This window comes from Passer domesticus, chromosome 14 (genome assembly GCF_036417665.1).
Source record: "Passer domesticus isolate bPasDom1 chromosome 14, bPasDom1.hap1, whole genome shotgun sequence".
Lineage (NCBI taxonomy): Eukaryota > Metazoa > Chordata > Aves > Passeriformes > Passeridae > Passer > Passer domesticus.
Genome location: NC_087487.1, coordinates 7,076,791 through 7,095,228, shown reverse-complemented (window position 1 = coordinate 7,095,228; position 18,438 = coordinate 7,076,791). Strand labels below are relative to the sequence as shown.

Sequence of the window (18,438 nt, the reverse complement as noted above, 5' to 3'; positions counted from 1 at the left end):
AGCTGCCGGGAGAACACACTGTTCCCGGAGTGCTTCGTTTGCTCTGCGGCTGTCGGGAGCCAGGCTCTTTCCCCGGTGCCGCAGCTGGAGGTGCTGCCGGCCTTGGCGCCCAGGTGGGCGGGCGCGGCCCGCAGCCCCCGCGGGGCGCCCAGACCGCCTGCTCGCTGCATTCCTCCGGGGATTCCTGGCATTCCTGGGCAGAGGGCACTCTTCACTTCTTTATCTCCCTTTTATTCCGCGAATTAACGTAGTTTTTGCGAAAGGGTGTGTCCGCCTGGTGTGTGCTCTCTTTCATGGGAAAAGTTTAGAATGGCAGCTCTGCCATTTGTTCTTCTTCCAATTAACTTTGCATCTGATATAATTTATATCCTTCCAATTTGATGACAACTTTATGGGGAGATCAGTGCTGCGATAAAACTTCTGTGGTGAGTTTGCATAAGATTAGCAGCTGACAGAACGATTGTTGCGGATTTTATCTTTCCCTTTTTTTTAGCATGCAGATATTTTTAAAAAACTATTGCAGTGAAGTTGAATGATTATCGGAATAGAAATAGTGGGAACCCGTTGTTGAAAGCTGTTCTGTTTTTCTGAACATCTATGCTGTGTTTATCTTGTGCAGACTCCTAGAAGTGAGTGAATTAGAAATCCCATAGTGTGTCCTGACTTCTGGTGCTCCCATGGGAACTTGATAGATTCAGTGTCTGACACCTATGCTGACAACTGTCACATGTGTTGTAGTTATAAATCTCTTTATAGAGCTTGTTTTAACAGACCTTTAAAACTTATATAAAATATAATTTAAATGGCAAAACCAAGCTCCTGTTTACTTTTTAAAGGTGCTTTGTAAGAACTTGTTTGACTAGCAATTATATTTAGAAGTGTCATAGTCATTGAATTGTCTTGGGTTTTTTTCTGATGTTAGACCCAGAAGAAATCTGCTTATGCTCACACTGTGTTCTGAGCCAGATGTGGTTACTGATGATTAATGTAAAAGTGTAACAAGTTCTATAAGTTTTTGTTTGGTTGTTTTTTTTATAATTAGTTTGAACTTGGGTCTTTTCTTTTGGAAAAAGATAATAAATTGAAATGAAAGCTTTCATACAGTATTGAAGCCTATGATTAAGAGTGTAGTAAGCATTATGTTTTAGAAGTTTTTCATGTTATGGAAAGCAATTAAACTGTTTTTTATTTTATGTTATTAATTTTGCAACACAGCTACATTTTTAAAATAGAAAGCTCTGTAAAATAGGAAAGCAATGCTTCTAGTTTTTGTTAAAATTCTCTTAGGATATTTAAGATAATCTTTCACTTAAGAGAAGATGGTTGTTTTTACCATAGTTGGTTGTTTAATATTAATGCTTTTTAAAAAATAATCTGAGATAAAAAATGCAGTGCTTCAGATGAAGTATCTTATAAAGGACTGATATTTTTACATGTGTGTTTACAACTTAGAGGTGTTTCTGAAATATGTTAATCATAGGAAAAGTATTCCTAGTTGGTTACATACACCTTGAACTGCAACTGACATGAAGTGTTTCTGAATGCCACCTAAATGCAAATGCACACTACAAAGGTAACTAATGTTGTGACAGTACTAAAAAGGCCTTATATTGCTAACCCCCTTGATTACTGAGTTTGTGTTGATATTTCCAAGAGCCTGTCTGCTCCATGAGTGTATCACACAACTGTTTGGGTTTTTTGTTTTGTTCTCATTATCTGATTTAGTTACATTTTGCTGTTAAATCTAATGAATCTAGTCTGCTTGAATTCCCTCCAAGCAAGCCAGCTTATTTTAATTTCTTTTAATTGCGTTATTAGATCTCACTGTCATTACTAAAATGTCTGAGAAGGCACTTAGGTTCCCCTGGCAGGGTTTTTATGGGAGATGTGGAATTGAATTTTCTGCAGAAATAGTCTACAGGATGTCCTGTATAAGGAATTTTACCTCAGTAAAAGATGACAAAGTTGCAGAAGATAATTGGTGACAGTTCCTTCTTCTGGTGTACATTGTGTAATAGGAAGTTGATCTTTCTGGGAGTATTGGTGAAACTGGTTTGTCTGGGTTCTGTAGTGTCATCTGAAATGTGCAGGTGAAACGACATGACCTCAAATGTGAGTTTTTAAATGTTTTGTCATGGAGTGATGCAAGATGAGCATATGTGCTATGTTTATTAATAAACTGCTGAGTTTATTCAGCCTGGATCATAGTGGACAGATTTTTATTTAAAAATAGCTATTGAAGTATTTTGAGGCCCAATAATTCTGCAGATGCAAAAATGTAAACAAAAGCAGACCATCACAGTTTCATTCTATAGTCTGCTGCTTTACCATTTCTGCTTTTTGAAGTCATAGTGATGATGATGTCGTTATTATTAGAGCCTTTTTACTGTGGAGGCCACCTGAAATCTGTATGTTCATACCAAGCACACAAGCCTGATTATGCAAAACAACATTCAGCCTATGGCAGCATCTACCTGTGTTCATAGAAGGGAACTGCAAAGTATCTGCTGAGGATCGCTGGTACTAATGGATTTCTGAGAAGTAGCAATGAACACTGAAATAATGGGGCTTTTTTTTCACTTCTGCACTCTGTCGCAACTCTGAATGGCATCAGAAATGTTGCAGCAACCTATTGCCCATGTGTTCAGATGAAGCAGGCTTAAGAAATTTGTGTTTCTTCTATCTGTCCCCCTTTTTATTCTTTAGAGGTAGGAGGAGGTTATCTTCTACCTGATCAGTTCAGTGATACCATTCAGAGGCAGGCTTTGCAAGGAATTACATCCTTACAGTATTGAGATTAACAAATGTTTTGAATGGCCAGGATGAGATGAAGGTGTTAGAAATTCTCTGATTTTCTTGCTAGGTCTCAACAAACTGCACAGAGGAAGGTAGTACAGACTTGACCCATCCTGAACTTAGGTTTGGTAATTATGTTTTTAATGTATCTTGAATGATGTGTTAGATGTGCAAAACACAATAAATAGGTTATTTTTTTTGCTATTTCTCTTTTTTAATTGGCAGAAGAATGGAGAATCCACTCACTCACTGACCAGTAAATGTATGAGGAAAGGTGTTTCACGTGCCCATGGAGTGTTTATTCCAGGCATGTTTATCTGGAAACATGGACACATTTCAGAAACTGCTTTGACCTTGGCTCTGAATGGTGTTAAATCAAAATGGTAATATTTTTCAGTGTAGCCAAGTATGAAGATTTAATTTTAAACCCCCAAAATTGACATGTTAAGAATGCATGTGCTAAAGATTTAGTGGAGTGGTAGTCATGGAGTCACCACTGTTTGGGATTAGAGCTCACTGTATTTTTTTGATCTTGTACCATCTCTGCCAACATAGCTGGCAGCCTCCATGGAGGCGTTTGTCCAAATGTAGGCTTAGAACCTTTCATTTTAGGTGAAATAAAGTGGATAGCAAGATTCATAACCAGACATTTTAGGTACATAGTTTCATTTTTTGAAGAATGCCTCCGAATTTTTAGCCAAATGAAATATTTTAATTTCTATTGGTTCATCATTTTGTATTTATGAGTTTCATTAACCAGGCTGACAGTATGAGATCTGAAATTAATATTCTGTAATAAATTTCCACTTTTTTCTTGATTTTGGTAAAAAAAAGGGGAGCAATGAGGAATAAATGTGATTGGAGAAATGTCTCAGAAAGCACTTAGACTGCAGAAAGCCACCAGGGAGCTTGGCAAGACTGAAGGTGCTGCAGTGATTACACGGTGGCCCCTTTCTGTGAGGGTCCCCAGGCATGCAGGGAGCCATGGCCACTCAGATGTGACTCTCAGCACTCTGAGCATGAGCATACTTTGACTCCAGGCGTTTGCAGCAGTTCATGATACTTTAGTTGCATGTGCATTGCACACACCATTCAAAAGTAGCTGCAATGTGGACATGGAAGCTAAATCAGTGGGAAAAGGAGATGTGTTGTCTGGGCTGCCCATGCTTACCTCCTCATGCCGACATGTGTTTGTGTGTTTCTGTGAGTGTATATATAAACTCTCATACACACTTGCAGAAGCCTGGTAAGTAATTACCAGCCTTTAGGAAAGTTTTAACCCGATTCTGAATTCTGTTGAAAGATACCTCTAAGAACTGTTGGAGTTTATTAGAATGGGAGGTGTATTTTATGTACACAAAGATGTGCAAAAGGGGGTAGTTATTTACAGTCTGCTTCAACATGAGCATAATGCAGAAGTAGGGTAAAATGTAAGCTTTTCTATAGAGATGGGGGAGTGTTTTCAGTGAGTAAATCAAGCTCAGTATATTTTGTTGGCCTTGTTGAAAATGGTTGGGATTTGCCTTCATACATTTATTTGCACACGATTAGCTGTTACATGCAGGGGGAAAATGTTCAGCAGTAGCAGCCTTTATTTACAAGAACAATTGACATGTAATGTTACATTGTAATTCCACAAACACTTCAAGCTTCGTCAAGAAGCAGCCCTACCTCTCTCATTTCCCTGGTAATTATGCTGTTCCAGTGTGAAGGTGAGAAGTGTGGCAGCTGGTTAAACCTGTGCTTGCAGGGCCCACACCAGGTCACTTTGGCTGCCCAGGCTTTGTGAGCCCTTCTAAGTGCTTCAGTCCTGCTCCATGGAAGCTCCTTTCCTCTGTGGAGTTTTTGAACCTCTCTCTTCTATGCTCAGCTCGTGTCTCTCAGACAGTGAGATGATATCATCTTGTCTGGTGGGGCCTGGGCTCAGGGCCTGCAGTTCTGACTGCATATTTAAATTTGAAAACGCATGGCTGAGCTAGTTGAAAGAAACTAGATGGGTGTGAAGCCAAGTGTTTAAGGAATACAATGTAATTAAGACAAAGTTTAACAGTACAAAAATGGAAGGCATAACTAGCTTGAATACACATGAAGCTGTGGCCTTATGTTGGCTTTGTAAATATGACTCCTACAGCCTATTTGACATGTAGATTTTGTACTTAAAATACTTGCATCTCCATAGAGATTAACCCTGCTCTGTGTGCCTTTGTGTAGGTGAGACATGGGTCTTTGCAAGCAGCTGTACTCATAGCTCATTATTAATTTTGTTCAGGAATAAGTTACATGTATATAATCAAGGTCATGCAAGTTGCATCTGTTGGGTTGCTGTAAAAGTAGGTCCTGTACACAAGATTATAGTTTTTGCATGGGAATAATGAGAAGAACGTCCCCTGAAATGTAACATTTGAAGTGAAGGAAAAATTTTGGAGTGTAGGAACCTTTTACTATTTAATTATGTTAGATAAATTTATAAATAAACATGTTCCTGAAGCACTTGTAAAAGTGCTTAACAAAGGTTGCCCTAGCTCTGTCCATTCCTTTGAGAAGGGCTTTCTAAGAGACTCTTAACAAACTTGAGGTTTTTTGGTCAAGCCTCTAAAAGGATACTCTCTTCTATTTAGACAATAATGATATCATTGGGATGTACTAAGATAATTTCCTTTGGAACAAAATACAGTTTCTAACACTGACAATTGGAGGAAAATGTAATGAAACAACACAGAATCTCTTGTGGAGTAAATGTATTCATGTCAGATGTTTGGATGCAGACCAGCTATTGTATTTGAAATCACAAACCACTTTTAGAATCTGTGAGTAGCCTCATGTCTCTCGGCCACCTTTTCTGTCAATACATAAAGATACTGACATCAAGAATTTGATAAAGTAGAAGAGTATATATAATAACACTTCATCTTAGTGACTTAATGACTTTTTTTCCTTGTTTTTAACCTTTTTTGCAAGTTTTTAAGAAAAGTGAGGGAAAATTGAGTATTGTGCATATATAGTCAACTCTGAAATAAATGTTTATAAGGTTTTGTTGTTTGCTTGCTTTTTGTATTTGAAGTTTGTAAATATTAATTATAGTGCAGTACTGTCAGCTACAAGATAACCCCAGTAACTGGATCCTGTTAGTGGCAAACCCCAACTTGTTCAGGAGCTTTATCTGAGCCTGTATGGGAGATGAAAGAGTAGCGTGGCACAAATACACTCAGGCAGGTGTTTGTACCACAGGAACCATGAATAAACGAGTGCAGCTCCCCATCTCCCTCCTGTGACTTGAGACTGTCACAGTCTGCAGTGGGACTGCTCACTACAGATCACATGAATTTGTGTTTCAGTTGACTTCTGTTTTAGTATACTTTGAATGCGTTTGATTCTGATTCCTTTTTGTTTATGATTTGGGAAAATCTGGAAACATTATTTCAGTAAAGAAAAAGAGAGCTCTTAAATACTGATACAAAGTATATAATGCTGTGGTAATAGTTTATAATATTACAAGAGAAATTTGGAGGTTTTTTAGCATTTACATCATAAACAAAATTAAGACTTTACTTTGCACTCAGTAAATGAAGTTAGCAGGTCATGTGTTGTTTCCTGTGGGGATAAATCCTGTAAAATTCTGACTACATGAATTCATACATAGCAGATAAAGAAAATTGGATATATGTATTATGTCCTTGTTTTCAATAAAACTCTGAAAAATTTTGAGACCTGAGTATCTGCCAAAATATGTTGTTGTTGACTTACAGCCATTGAAGCAGATTTTCATTTGGAAAACAAAAAAAAACCAACCAACCAACAAATAGGCCAACAAAACCTGTTAGTTGTCACACAGCTCAAGCATTTGGCTGATCTGTCACATACTTTCATAGGACTAACAAGATGTTTTACATTTCAAACACTGAGACTTCCTCACACACAACATTTTTCAGCCAGAGGGAGTATGAACCCAGCTGTAACCAAGTGAACAGTATCTTTTGCTGTAACTGCTTTTAATTGTTCCTTCTACTGGCAGTCCTTATTAAATACAGCCTCTTCCTCTCCTTGAGAAGGTGGCTACTGATACTCTGTTTTGTTGGCTGTCTGAATAAGGTTGTTCAATACTTAGGTGGAACTGAAACTGAAATTCTCCTTTCTAAGGCAGCAAGCCCAAAGATCATCCACTTTGCTGTACTGCATTTTGGGAGAAATTAATAAAATAATATCTGTAATGCATACTAACTGAAGCATGGCTGTTGGCTTTCCCTAACAGCTATGGAAGAAAAGTATTTTTTTGAATTTTCATCCTGCAGGCAGTTCTAACTTGTCATGTCTAAACTGCCATCTGAAATCAGAAAAGAGCGAGGTTTTTTTTTCACAGAATAAAAATGAAAGCAATTAATTGAGAAATGTTGAAATACTTCCTATAAAAAGGTATTTCTCTGAGTCAGTGTTCCTGGCTGGACTTCATGTTTCATTATGCACCCAAAGCTGACTCCCATACTTAATCACAGCTTGGTTAAAGAGAAAGAAACCAACTCCTGTCGTGTTCATGGCAGGCACAGACCTCCATGGCTGCTGGTGTGGGGCTGGAATTGCTGCTCTCAGGGAGGCCTGGCAGCGTGGCTGGGTGTCCTCCAGCAGTCACTTTCTCCAGGGCACTGTGCACAGCCTGGGCTGGCAGTGGCTGTGATCTCCCTGCAGCAGCAGTGCAGGGATGGATGCATGGCCCTGGGACCACGGTGGGATGCAGCAGCTCAACCCTGCTCCTCCTCCCTGCACTGCAGCAGTCACTGATGCAGGGGCATGGGGGGACTGGAGCTAAGGGGGTGCAGGGCATGTGCTAAGTGCATTTAGACTGGTTTTGGAAGAGTATTATTTGCTAGCTTTTTATGAAATATGTAAGACAAATTCTGCCTACAGTGATAGGTCAGCCCTGCCTTGGATGCTGAAGAGATGCCTTGATTTGGTCTTGTGTCTGTGTGATACCAAGCATAAGTCCTTCAGTCTAACACTGGTATATGGAGTTTTGAAGAATACATGCTGTGTGGCTTAGGTTCACAGAAACTCTTGATGGTTTTCAAGTATAGAATTTGTCACCATATCTTTCCTTCCAACAAGGGTGAAGAAGAGATGGGACATGAAGCTTTTGGGCTGGTTTAAAAGGGAATGAATATTTGAAAACTCAGTGGTTTTTTATTTCATTTATAAAAATTTTAGGTAGGTCTTTGATGCTGACATCAGAAACAACAATAGCAATAATAAAATAAATCTGAGTAGGTTTTTTTTTCCTCACTGATACCTGCAGATATAGAATGATATGATATATTGTTAGAAAATCCTTTTTTATAAACTTTTTGAAAGTTTTGAATTTTGACCACTAGACAGGGAGTGGCTGTGTACAGACAGTCCTGGGGAAAACCAAAATGTGACAGTTTCATTGTATACTGTAACTATAATAATTTTCTTTCTAATAACTGGGAGGAGTAACTGCCATATGTGCTATAAATATAATTTTCCATACACAAAGAAACCTCAAGTAGGAAAAAAAATCTAAAATGGCAATAAGGAATCTGTTGGAAAAATGGCAGGTTTTTTTCAGATGTCTTTCTATTGCTGGATATTGTCAGTTTGCTCTTAAATGACTTTCACTGTCTTTTTTTACTGCCCCGTACATAGAATTTTAAAATTGCACTTTTCTGCCTTCTGCTCTCTGGAAGCAGTAGATCAAATAAATTTATCCTCCTGCAGAGCTATCTTCCACATGGACTAAAAGGGACAGCAGCCCAGGCCCATTTTTCTTTGGCAGAAACAAATTGTCAGTAGGATTGACAATGATGAAGTTTCCCCTCATACTTGCAAGGCATGTTTGTGAGAATGTTTTCCATCAAGTGTGAAAACATTACAGTTTTGGTCTTTCCATGAATTATCCTGTCTGCTTCCTTTTCTTTACCCTCCCAGTATGTAAGTTTTCCTTCCTCTTCTCTCGTAAAGTTATTTCCTGTCCTTTTTCCATAACACTGTCATTTATCATTGACCTAACACCCACTTTGTGTGATGTTGCTGATACTTTCTGAATAGTCAGCTGCACAGAGAATCCATTATTTAGCTTGGAGAGCAAGCTCAGTGTTATGTAAGGCTGGAGAACAAATTTTATAGTTCCTTCCTGACATTTTGCTATGCATGTGAAATATCTGAAGTAAACATTCATAAATTGTTACATCCCGCTTTTTCAAAAAAGACACTGATTAAATAATGTGGGCCATGAGGATTTTTTTTTCTTATGGTAATACAAATTTGGAAATAATTTACATGGAACCAAGTATGATTTGTAATTTAGCCTGAAATAGTTTAAAATTTTCAGAATTCTCAAAGTTCTCTCATCCAAAGTGGAGATAATGGGATAGGCCCACATCTTCCTTTAAAGAAAAATCCTCAGGTAATCCAGTTTTAGGAGACTCAGGATTGTGATATTGGATGTGGGGGAGTTCCTGGTTTTCTGGCATTAAGGGAGCCAGGGAGGAGTCCTAGTGCCATAAAAAAGTCAGATCTCTTTTATTCCTCCATATTCCCTCCCTAGATGTGTGCAAAAGGAGCATACATGTGGTGTGAGGCTGTACCTTTGAAGGATGTGTGGCTCCTTCAGGAGGCCAGGGGACGTATGCATTGGTGGGACAGTGTGTCCCCCATGCTGGTCACCATCTCTGCCTGGACTGTCTGTCCGTCCAGAGCAGGTGCTTGGCTCACAGGCTGGAGCACAAGGTGAGATGTGCTTTGTAGTGAGGGCGTGTGGGCAGGATACAGGAGAGCAAGCTTCTCATGCAGTTTGGCATTTAACAGGATTGGGAAAGCAATTTTTCTGAATAAATCTGCCTTGTCGATTTGGCTAAAGAACTGAAACGGGTGGTGGAGACAATTCCATGCCTTTGTGATGCTGTAATGTTAAGAAGGGAAGAGACATGTCTGGCACAGGAGTATGTTTCTCAAAGGCTCTCTTTTCTGCCCATGTTTTCAGGGAGAGCAGGCAGGGTTCCACATGACAGAGGTTTTCTTTATTGTGAGCAGGTCTCACATAGCTCCTGTTAGCTAGCTATAAAGTAGCTGTGAAAGGAAATGTTTTTAAGGAATTAGAAAAAAAGGTTTTGACCTGTTAAACCTTCAGTGTTCATCTCCTGTGGTTCTTTGTAGAGTATCATATCACCACTGAACAACAAAGTGCCACAGAAGAACATGCAGAGTATTGGATTTTCAGGTATGAAAACCTCTGCTGACAAGTTCTCTTTATAAGCAAAAAAAGTTATAGTTTCTGTTTTTGGCAAAATAAGTTGTTCAGAAAAATTGAACCATTTCTGAGTAATGATAAAATGTGGGACTTCCATACCCACTGAAGTCAGTATTTAGAATGAGTGTTTAAACAGCTTTATGAAGTCTTACTTTAGGAAGAAGTTTCAAAACTGAAAGGCTTGAGCAGCTTTGAGTTCCAGTTTTGTTTATTTGTTCACAGAAGTTTTTAAAGGTTGCTATCCCTGATGATGAAGTTAAAACATAAATTCAGTTTGAACTTTTCTGCTCACCTCAAGCAGTCCAAGGCCGTGTTGCTGACCAAATAGGTGATCCCATCATTCTGTGGTACCTTACTTGCTGACCTGATAGCAAGATCCTGGTGATTGTGTGTCCTCGACTATATTATCTCTTTTAGCAAGTAGGATATTTTCAAAAGAAAATAATTCACTGAACTAGTCTTTTCTTACATCCTGATTAATTTGTATGTGGTGTTGTAATGATGCTTCAAGATAGGAGATAGCAACTGGTTTCGTAATAGAATGACAGTCTTTCACCTATTTAAAACTTCAATAGAGTCATTGCTTCTGTTTTCTGAAAATTGTATTTTTAAACTCTGAGATAGCAAATAAAATTATTAGCAAGACAGTATTGTTTGAAATTTAAAGAATTACTTTGGTACAAAACCCGGAATTAGGATTTATGTCACTCTCTATGTAAAAAAAAAAGCTTTATTTTTTTAACTACAAGTATGTAACAAAGAGCCACACAAACAGGGAAGTTGCCTTCCCAGCTGCCATTTAACTATCTAAGCTCTTTTCATGAGCTGAAGAGTAAACAGACTGTTTTGTCATGCATTTGAGGGCTTCAGCAGCCTCCCAGAAGATTAAAACCGGGCAGTTGTAGCTGTCAGGGCCCCCCGCTGTCAGCCCCTGCCCTGGATCAGATGTCAGGATTTCAGTCGCTCACAGCATGGAGCGCAAGCTGATTTCATTTACCCGAGGATGCCAACCTGCAGGTTTTCATGGCTGAGGTGTCTACTGAGCCAGCAGAGTTTTCGGATGTTCTCATTTTGGACATGGTGACATCTGTCAGAGGAGTGGGGCAGCCAGATGGGAGAGGAGCAGCTTCAGTGCTCTTATCCTGCTCTGTTGCTGTAACCCTGCCAGAGCCGAGATGTGACTGTACAATGCGTGTGCAGGAGAATGACTGGAACTGTAATTAATCAATTAACATAGTTTCAGGATTTCCTCAGAAAGGCTGTGTGTGATGAAAGCCAGTAATGCTTTTTCTTTAATTTAAAAATGCTTACAAAATTGCAAAACCACTTTATTGTGTATTGTAAAACAACTATTTGATATTATGTAGTTCATGTGAGTATTGCCCAATGCAGTTCAACATCCTGTAAAATAGAAATTCTATGTAAAACCTTCAAATATTTGAATAGCAGGGTGATCTGTCTTGTTTTCTTGTTGAAGTAATGGGAATTTATAAAAGTAATCCTTTTTTCTCAGTTCCAGAAAGATAAAACATGTTATTTAAAAAATTGTTTGTTCAGCTCTTTTATTTCTACAAGGTTTTATCCTTTTGTACAGTAAAATTAAGAGTTTTGTTGGTACAATGCATGTGAAGAAGACAAGTACACTTACTTCTTTATGGTTTTAGAGACAAATTAAACATTAATTTAAGGTAGATTATTAACCTAAATATTGTTTCCCCTATATAGTAGGGGAGTTGGTGTTCTGTGGTTATTTTTGAGGGGATGAGGAATGTTTGGGGTTTTTTGTGGTTATTTAATATTTTTAGCAACTTTGCAACAAGTTTGAAAGAACTTCTTTTGCAGTCACCCCCAAACAGACATATTGTAATGTATTGCTTATCTGTTCCTTAAGCTGATTGATATAAATCCTTTTTAATTTTTGGCTTTTAGGTTTATTTTTATTGACTCCTTTTTATATTTTTTTTAGTTGTTGCCATTGTTGAAAAATTCAGATAAACTTTACTCTTTTTTATAGGTCTGCTAATACAGCTTGAAGGTGTAGTGTAAAGTTCCATATACTCCTTGGTTTGTTTTAGTTTTAGGCATTTCTGATCTGGCTGGGATGTTAAGAGCTTTTTGTAAAGATGTTCACATACTCATCCACTACAGATGAGAGCTACCAACTGTGTGTAAATCAGGGGTTTCCACAAATGCTCACATGTGAATGTGCCATGGGAGTCGTCAATGTATAACCCTGCTGCTGAGGAGGAGCTGCAGTTGGTTTTTAGAGAGGAAGAGGTTTTTGAGGGAAACTTTCCTGCTAGGAGGAGGAATTGGGTAGAAATTAGTGTACTATGAATATTGAGCCAAACTTTTTCATTTGCTGTCAGGAAAAAATGAGAACTCTGCTCTCTTGACTAGAGTGTCTGAGGGAGGTGGTTCATGCTGAGATAGACAGGAGAGTGAAACTGGCTGCAGAGGGTTGTTTTTCCATGAGACATCCTGTTGTTTGGTTTCCTCTTGCTGATTACCATCGCTCAGTGATCTTGGGTTTGTCAGGCCGCAGTGATGACTCAACTCCCCAGCTCAGTTCAAAAGTTTATTCCCTCCAGGTTTTGTATCGGGCTCACAGCCTTGTGTTCCATTCTTTTATAGACACACTCGTACTGTCACTGCACTGCCTCTGCCTTTAGACAGTTGGCTCATAATCCACAACAGACTAAAGTAAATCTGCCTGCAAACCCAGCTGTTAGAGAAAGAAAGAATGGCATTTAACATTAAAAACACAGGTAGGGTTTAATTTATTGCTTCCTAGGTTGAAACAATTTTGGCACATATAGGCTGGAGTTAGCATTCCTGTTGGAACTGAAAAAGGCACTGTCAGCCTTGGAAATGCTAGCAGTGTTTTTCCATTTTTGTTGCTCAGCAAATTATCTTGTTTTAAAATAGCAACTGGAGTTTTTTGGAACAAGCTTGCATTTGGGAGATTGTTAAATTAATCTGTAGGAAAGTTTATTCTTAGGGATGACAATGAGATAATAAATGAAAAAGTTTATTTTCAGATGTCATTAGAAACAAATGTTGAAACCCATAACGTAAAAACCACAACTCAAAGGAATGAGGATGTTGATCTTCCTTGCAGTGCTTTAGTTACCTGAAACTCATAAAACCTTAAACTGCCTGGTTGTGTTTTGCTCTCATGGGCTTATGTTTAAATGTTAATATGGCTGGTACTAAATGCTAGCTTTAAAATGGTCACTGGTTTGTGAAGAGTACAGTCTTCAGTAAATATAGTGGAAATACCCAGAAGTCATGCTTTGACTCAAAAAATAGTACCAGAGTTGCTTATATATATAATTTGATTCCAAAGCAATGAGCACAAACTCTGTGAAGGTAACATTCATAAAATGACATTACATTGATCAGAATGTGTCAGTCTGACATTGTCTTTGTATCACAATGTATTCACTTTGGGCTTGGTCGAGCTTGGATATTGATTTCCCTGCGTTATTGCCATTAGTCTTCATCGTCGCATTGAATGGTAGAATAAAGTAATTAATGAAATAATCTATGAGAATTTTCTCATTCTCTAATTTTTCTCCTGTTCAGATATAATCCACTGATAGACATGGAGCCATATTTTGCTGGTTTTAAGCACATGCGGCAGGACTATGAAGTCACTCTTGAACTTGCAAGTGAAGAGACTCAAAAAACTAAAAATGTGCAAAATTCTAGGACGGGGTCTTACGGTGTCAGCATTAGAGTCCAAGGAATTGATGGACATCCTTACATAGTACTGAACAATACAGAAGGATGTTTGCCAGAAAATCCTCCTGCTCCTGGAAAAGAGCAGCAGGTCGTTCCTCACACTGTAAACAAGGCAGCCATGGACTCCAATACTGCTTTTAAGTTGGAGGACAAAATCAGTGAACATACAAAATCTGCTGGAACACAGCACGTGCAACCCTCTGTGCCTAAAAAACTGCAGATAACCAATGTCAATGAAAAGGAAAGTGGAATGCCAGATTTTAAAGATGAAACTATGAAATCCTCAAATTTGTTGAATTTTCAAAGACATCCTGAACTTTTGCAGCCTTATGATCCTGAAAAAAATAACTTGAACTTGGATGATTACCAGTCTTCTGTATGCAGTAAGTCTAAGTCTTTTGCAGATGAAAAAACTGAAGCACAGCCTTGGATTTCCTCATCTAAGGTAGTGTCCCTACAGAAAACAAATACGTACTTTGCAGAGTCAACCAAAGCAAATTCAAAGAAAATACATCTGAACAGGTCAGTAGAAGATCTAAATAAGCAGCTGCAGGAGTGTCCCAGTAGCATGATTGGCCCCGGTGACGCGTGTGCTTCAGAGTCGTTTTCACCTGCAGGAGAATCCCCCTGTGTTAGTCCCACTGCTTATCCCGAGACAAAGAAACCCAGGCCAGATGTTCTTCCCTTCCGCAGGCAAGATTCCACTGGGCCAGTACTGAATGACTCCCGAAGATCCTCCTCCTCATCAGCTACTCCCACTTCTGCCAATTCCTTGTACAGATTTTTACTGGATGACCAGGAGTACGCCATCTACGCGGACAATGTTAACCGCCATGAAAACAGGAGATACATTCCATTCTTGCCAGGAACTGGTCGTGATATTGACACTGGTTCACTTCCAGGGGTAGATCAGCTAATTGAAAAGTTTGATAAGAAAGTTGATGCTCACAGAAGAGGCAGGTCAGGAAAAAGGAACAGAATCCATCCAGATGATCGTAAAAGATCAAGAAGTGTTGATAGTGCATTGTCATTAGGACTTGATGTAAATTCAGGTTATTTAGGTGAATTCAGTAAAAGCTTGGGTAAGTCAACTGAACACTTGCTGAGACCATCTAAAGTTTGCCTTCACAAGCAGTTATCCAGAGATGAAAAGTCACCTTCCAAAGAGACAAAGATTCCTGCTCGAAGTATTGGAAAACTGCAAATGCCCAATAAAGACACTCAGAGCAGCAGTTTCAGCACTTTGCAACACCATAAACAGAATGGAACAGATAGAGAGAGCTTGATGGGTAGATCAGCTACACTCCCAGGACAGAGTAAGAGAGAGGAAGTTAAAACAGTAACTTCTACTTTGTTGTTGCCAAACCGAATTACAATTACACCTGAATCAGGAGCCAAGAAGATTTCTGTAAAAACATGTTCATCTGTCCCTAATATACAGGTAATTTTGAATTCATTATTTAAGCTTTCCTTTGCACTCTAGCGTATGAAAGGTGCCATACTGTTAATTGTGAATTTTTCTGGTCTTCATTAGAACAAACTCCCATCATACAACACTTCCAAATGGGATTGTTCTGGAGAAATGTAAATATAATTTTTATTGTTGTTTTAAGTATAGAAAACGTGATTGTAAAGCAACTGATTTTTGTATGGGTAGAGGAAGATGATGAGGCCAAACAGATATAAAGATGCTTAAGCATAGATGCACAAAAGTAGAATGTGAAAAGATATGTATGCAAAATCAAGTTGTTTTCTTTTTTCTTTTGGTGTGAAATATGGTTACTTATTGCACTAAGGCAAAACTGCAGTGGATCTTTCATAACTTCAGGTCCATAGCACATAAAAGTTTTCACTAATAGGGTAGAATGGGGAACTCCAATTATACTGTTTGTATTTACAACTCTCACAGGATTTTTATCTTTATCTTCTAGGCAACTCCTGATCTCCTAAAGGGCCAGCAAGATCTTGCACAGCAAACAAATGAAGAGACTGCTAAGCAGATTCTTTATAATTACCTTAAGGAAGGGTCAGTAAACATATGTAACTTTTGGATAAGAGACTGCATTTTCTCAATATTTGTCTGCTATTACATTTGAAATGTCAAACAGTAAAGTGAAAGCTATAATTAAATGAAGCATCTCTTTCACAATTCTGTATCTCAGCTGTGTCCTCTAAGGCATTATCTGATCTCAAAAGATCTCAGAATTCAAATTGTACCTCATGGAACTTTAAGCCTTTGGCTTTTTTAAACAACAATAATGAAGTGTTATTTCCTAAGGCTTGACAGAAACCCTCTGTGCTTTTAATACTTTGTGCACCTGTAACTCTGGGTATTTTCTACTGATAACTTACTGAAATGTAAAGGAAGATTAAATTAATTAAAAATACATGATGCATTTAAATTTCTTTTCATTCCTGATATAGCAGGTTCTGGGACCTGTTCAGGTGTTATTTTATGGTGCAGTAGTCTGGACTTCTAAAACCTAGAACTAACTACTTATTTCAGTATGTCTGAGTAATAGACATGCTGAATATCTGTCTTTCCACAGTCCCAATTTTACAGAAGAAATTTGCACTTCAAGAGTTCAGTGGTCTTTTTTGTTTGGTTGGCTTTTTAGAAAACATTTGGAATATGAAATGTAACTCCTATCTTTGAAGATTTTTAGCAAGTCACAGTTAAGATAATTTCTGATTTGTTTGTATTATTTTGGGGGTTTTTGTGGAGATTTTTATTAGTTTGGACAGTCTGAATTTGGTCTGATGTTAACAAAATAGTAACTTTGATCATATCATTGCTTATTTGTACTGTCTGTTTTAGAAGTCCTGATAATGATGATGCAACAAAGAGGAAAGTGAACTTGGTTTTTGAGAAAATTCAGACTTTAAAGTCGAGAGCTGCTGGAAAGACACAGGTGAAGAATTTTTAATTTGCTTTGGCTTGTTTCAAAGTGGTGCAGTATTCAGACAGGGCCTTAAGAATCTGAATCCCCTTACTGGCTTTTACTAGGCTATTCATGTAGTCCCTCAGGAATATAGCTTAATTTTGATGGCATGAGAAGGATGAAATGCTTATTGTCTGTTATTTTATTCTGGGGTATAACTAGTGAAAATGATTTTTTTTTTCTTCATATTCTTAATCTAGATGTGCTTTTTCAGAAGATTTTAAAGCACAGTTAACCTTTTAAAGAAATCTCTTAGTATTTGAGAAGGAGCTTGGAGCAATGAAGAAAAATATTAGACACATTCATATATAATTTCTTGGGTAAAGATAAAATTTATTTGCAGAGATAAATTTTAATCTTTTGATTGCAGTGAGACAGACATAGCATGAGAGACTCCTGTAGCTTTTGTTATTAATGACAGCATTATTTATTTGCAAAATAAATCCTCAGAAATTACATAAAAATCCATTTGAAAACTTGTTTTAACGTATGAGCATGCTTTCTTTTGAATGAATTATTTTTCATAATTAGAGATATCTCAGTGAAATTGGCCCAAAGTTCACATGATTTGAGTCATATGTTGCCTAATTTGAATTTTTCTTTACATTTGTATGTTTTCTGTTTTATTGTCAACATGCCTTGAGCAATTTCCAAGAAGTTTTATGAAAACCAAATCATGGTTCCTTTGAAAATCTTACCTTGTCCTGACCCATATGAAAAATCCCTGGTGAGCTCAAGCAGTTGATGCCACGCTTTGTTAGTCTTGCTTGTAGCTTTGCTTTAGATTTAAAAAAAAGAAACTATTCTCAAAGAACATCTTGGCTTTGTGGGAATAAATGTCTCTATTTAATTGTAGGTTTCGGATTCTTCGGCTGAAGTGAAAGCATTGGTGGAACAAAAAGCAGAACTTGAAAGGAAAGTGGAAGAGTTAGAGAAAAAACTGGATCTGGAAGTTAGGGTACAGCACTTTATTCTTATAAAGCTTCTGATTATTTCAAATACACTGTTTAAAATAAGTGACAACTGATCCTCCAGCTAATTACCTTTTGCTTCATATTCTTCTTAATCCAGATATATCTGTGCTTTTTCAGAAGACTTTTTATTTAAGGGGTGGTTGGTCATAGCATTATTATCCTTTGTAACAAATCTGTTCTTAGTATTTGAGTATTTGAGTATTTGAGAGGGAGTTTGGAGCAGTGAATAAAAGTGTTAAGCACATGCACAATGCACTTCTTAGGTATCTGCTGAGGTAAATGTTAATCCGTTGATTGCAGTGAGACAGACATAGAGTGAGAGACAAACTGTATTAATCATGTAGCTGCTGTCTATTATTTTGCCTAACTTTTGGTGTACAAAATTCAGAATCAGCAAAATTCCAGAGAAGAGAGAGATGCTACACGAGCGAGTCTGAAAGATCTTCAGTTGCAGCTTGATCAAAGTATATGTGAAAAGGAAGCCTTAAAAAAGCAGCTGGAAGAAAACGAGAAGGAACTCAGGCAAAACCTGGAGGAGTGAGTTAATTCTAGCAAAGTTATCATTGAAATTTTACCTTTCCATAAACTTTTTAGATTAAAAGTACATGTGTCTCCAGAATATGTTGATGGAACTAGACAAGTGACATTTGTTACTGTAGGAAATGTTTCTACCATTTAAGAGTCATGTCTTTAGACTATCTGGAAGGAAGAGAAAGATTAC

At 37.8% G+C, this 18,438-nt stretch overlaps 1 protein-coding gene across 6 annotated transcripts in view; it reads left to right on the top strand.

Annotated features, from left to right (window-relative positions):
- The window catches only part of CGNL1 (cingulin like 1), a 56,521-nt gene that overhangs the window by 560 nt on the left and 37,523 nt on the right, over positions 1-18,438 (top strand). For 4 of the 6 annotated variants that reach the window (XR_010347661.1, XM_064389186.1, XM_064389187.1 and 1 more), the window contains exons 2-6: positions 13,643-15,242; positions 15,733-15,827; positions 16,620-16,713; positions 17,600-17,701; positions 18,106-18,254. Coding sequence is in view for 5 of the 6 variants with exons in the window: in XM_064389186.1 (XP_064245256.1) it covers positions 13,662-15,242; positions 15,733-15,827; positions 16,620-16,713; positions 17,600-17,701; positions 18,106-18,254 (2,021 nt within the window). In the remaining variant the exon portion in view is untranslated. Of the gene's footprint in view, positions 1-9,960; positions 10,025-12,688; positions 12,823-13,642; positions 15,243-15,732; positions 15,828-16,619; positions 16,714-17,599; positions 17,702-18,105; positions 18,255-18,438 lie in introns of those variants that run through there. The other 2 variants (XM_064389185.1, XM_064389184.1) reach the window with 2 other exon arrangements.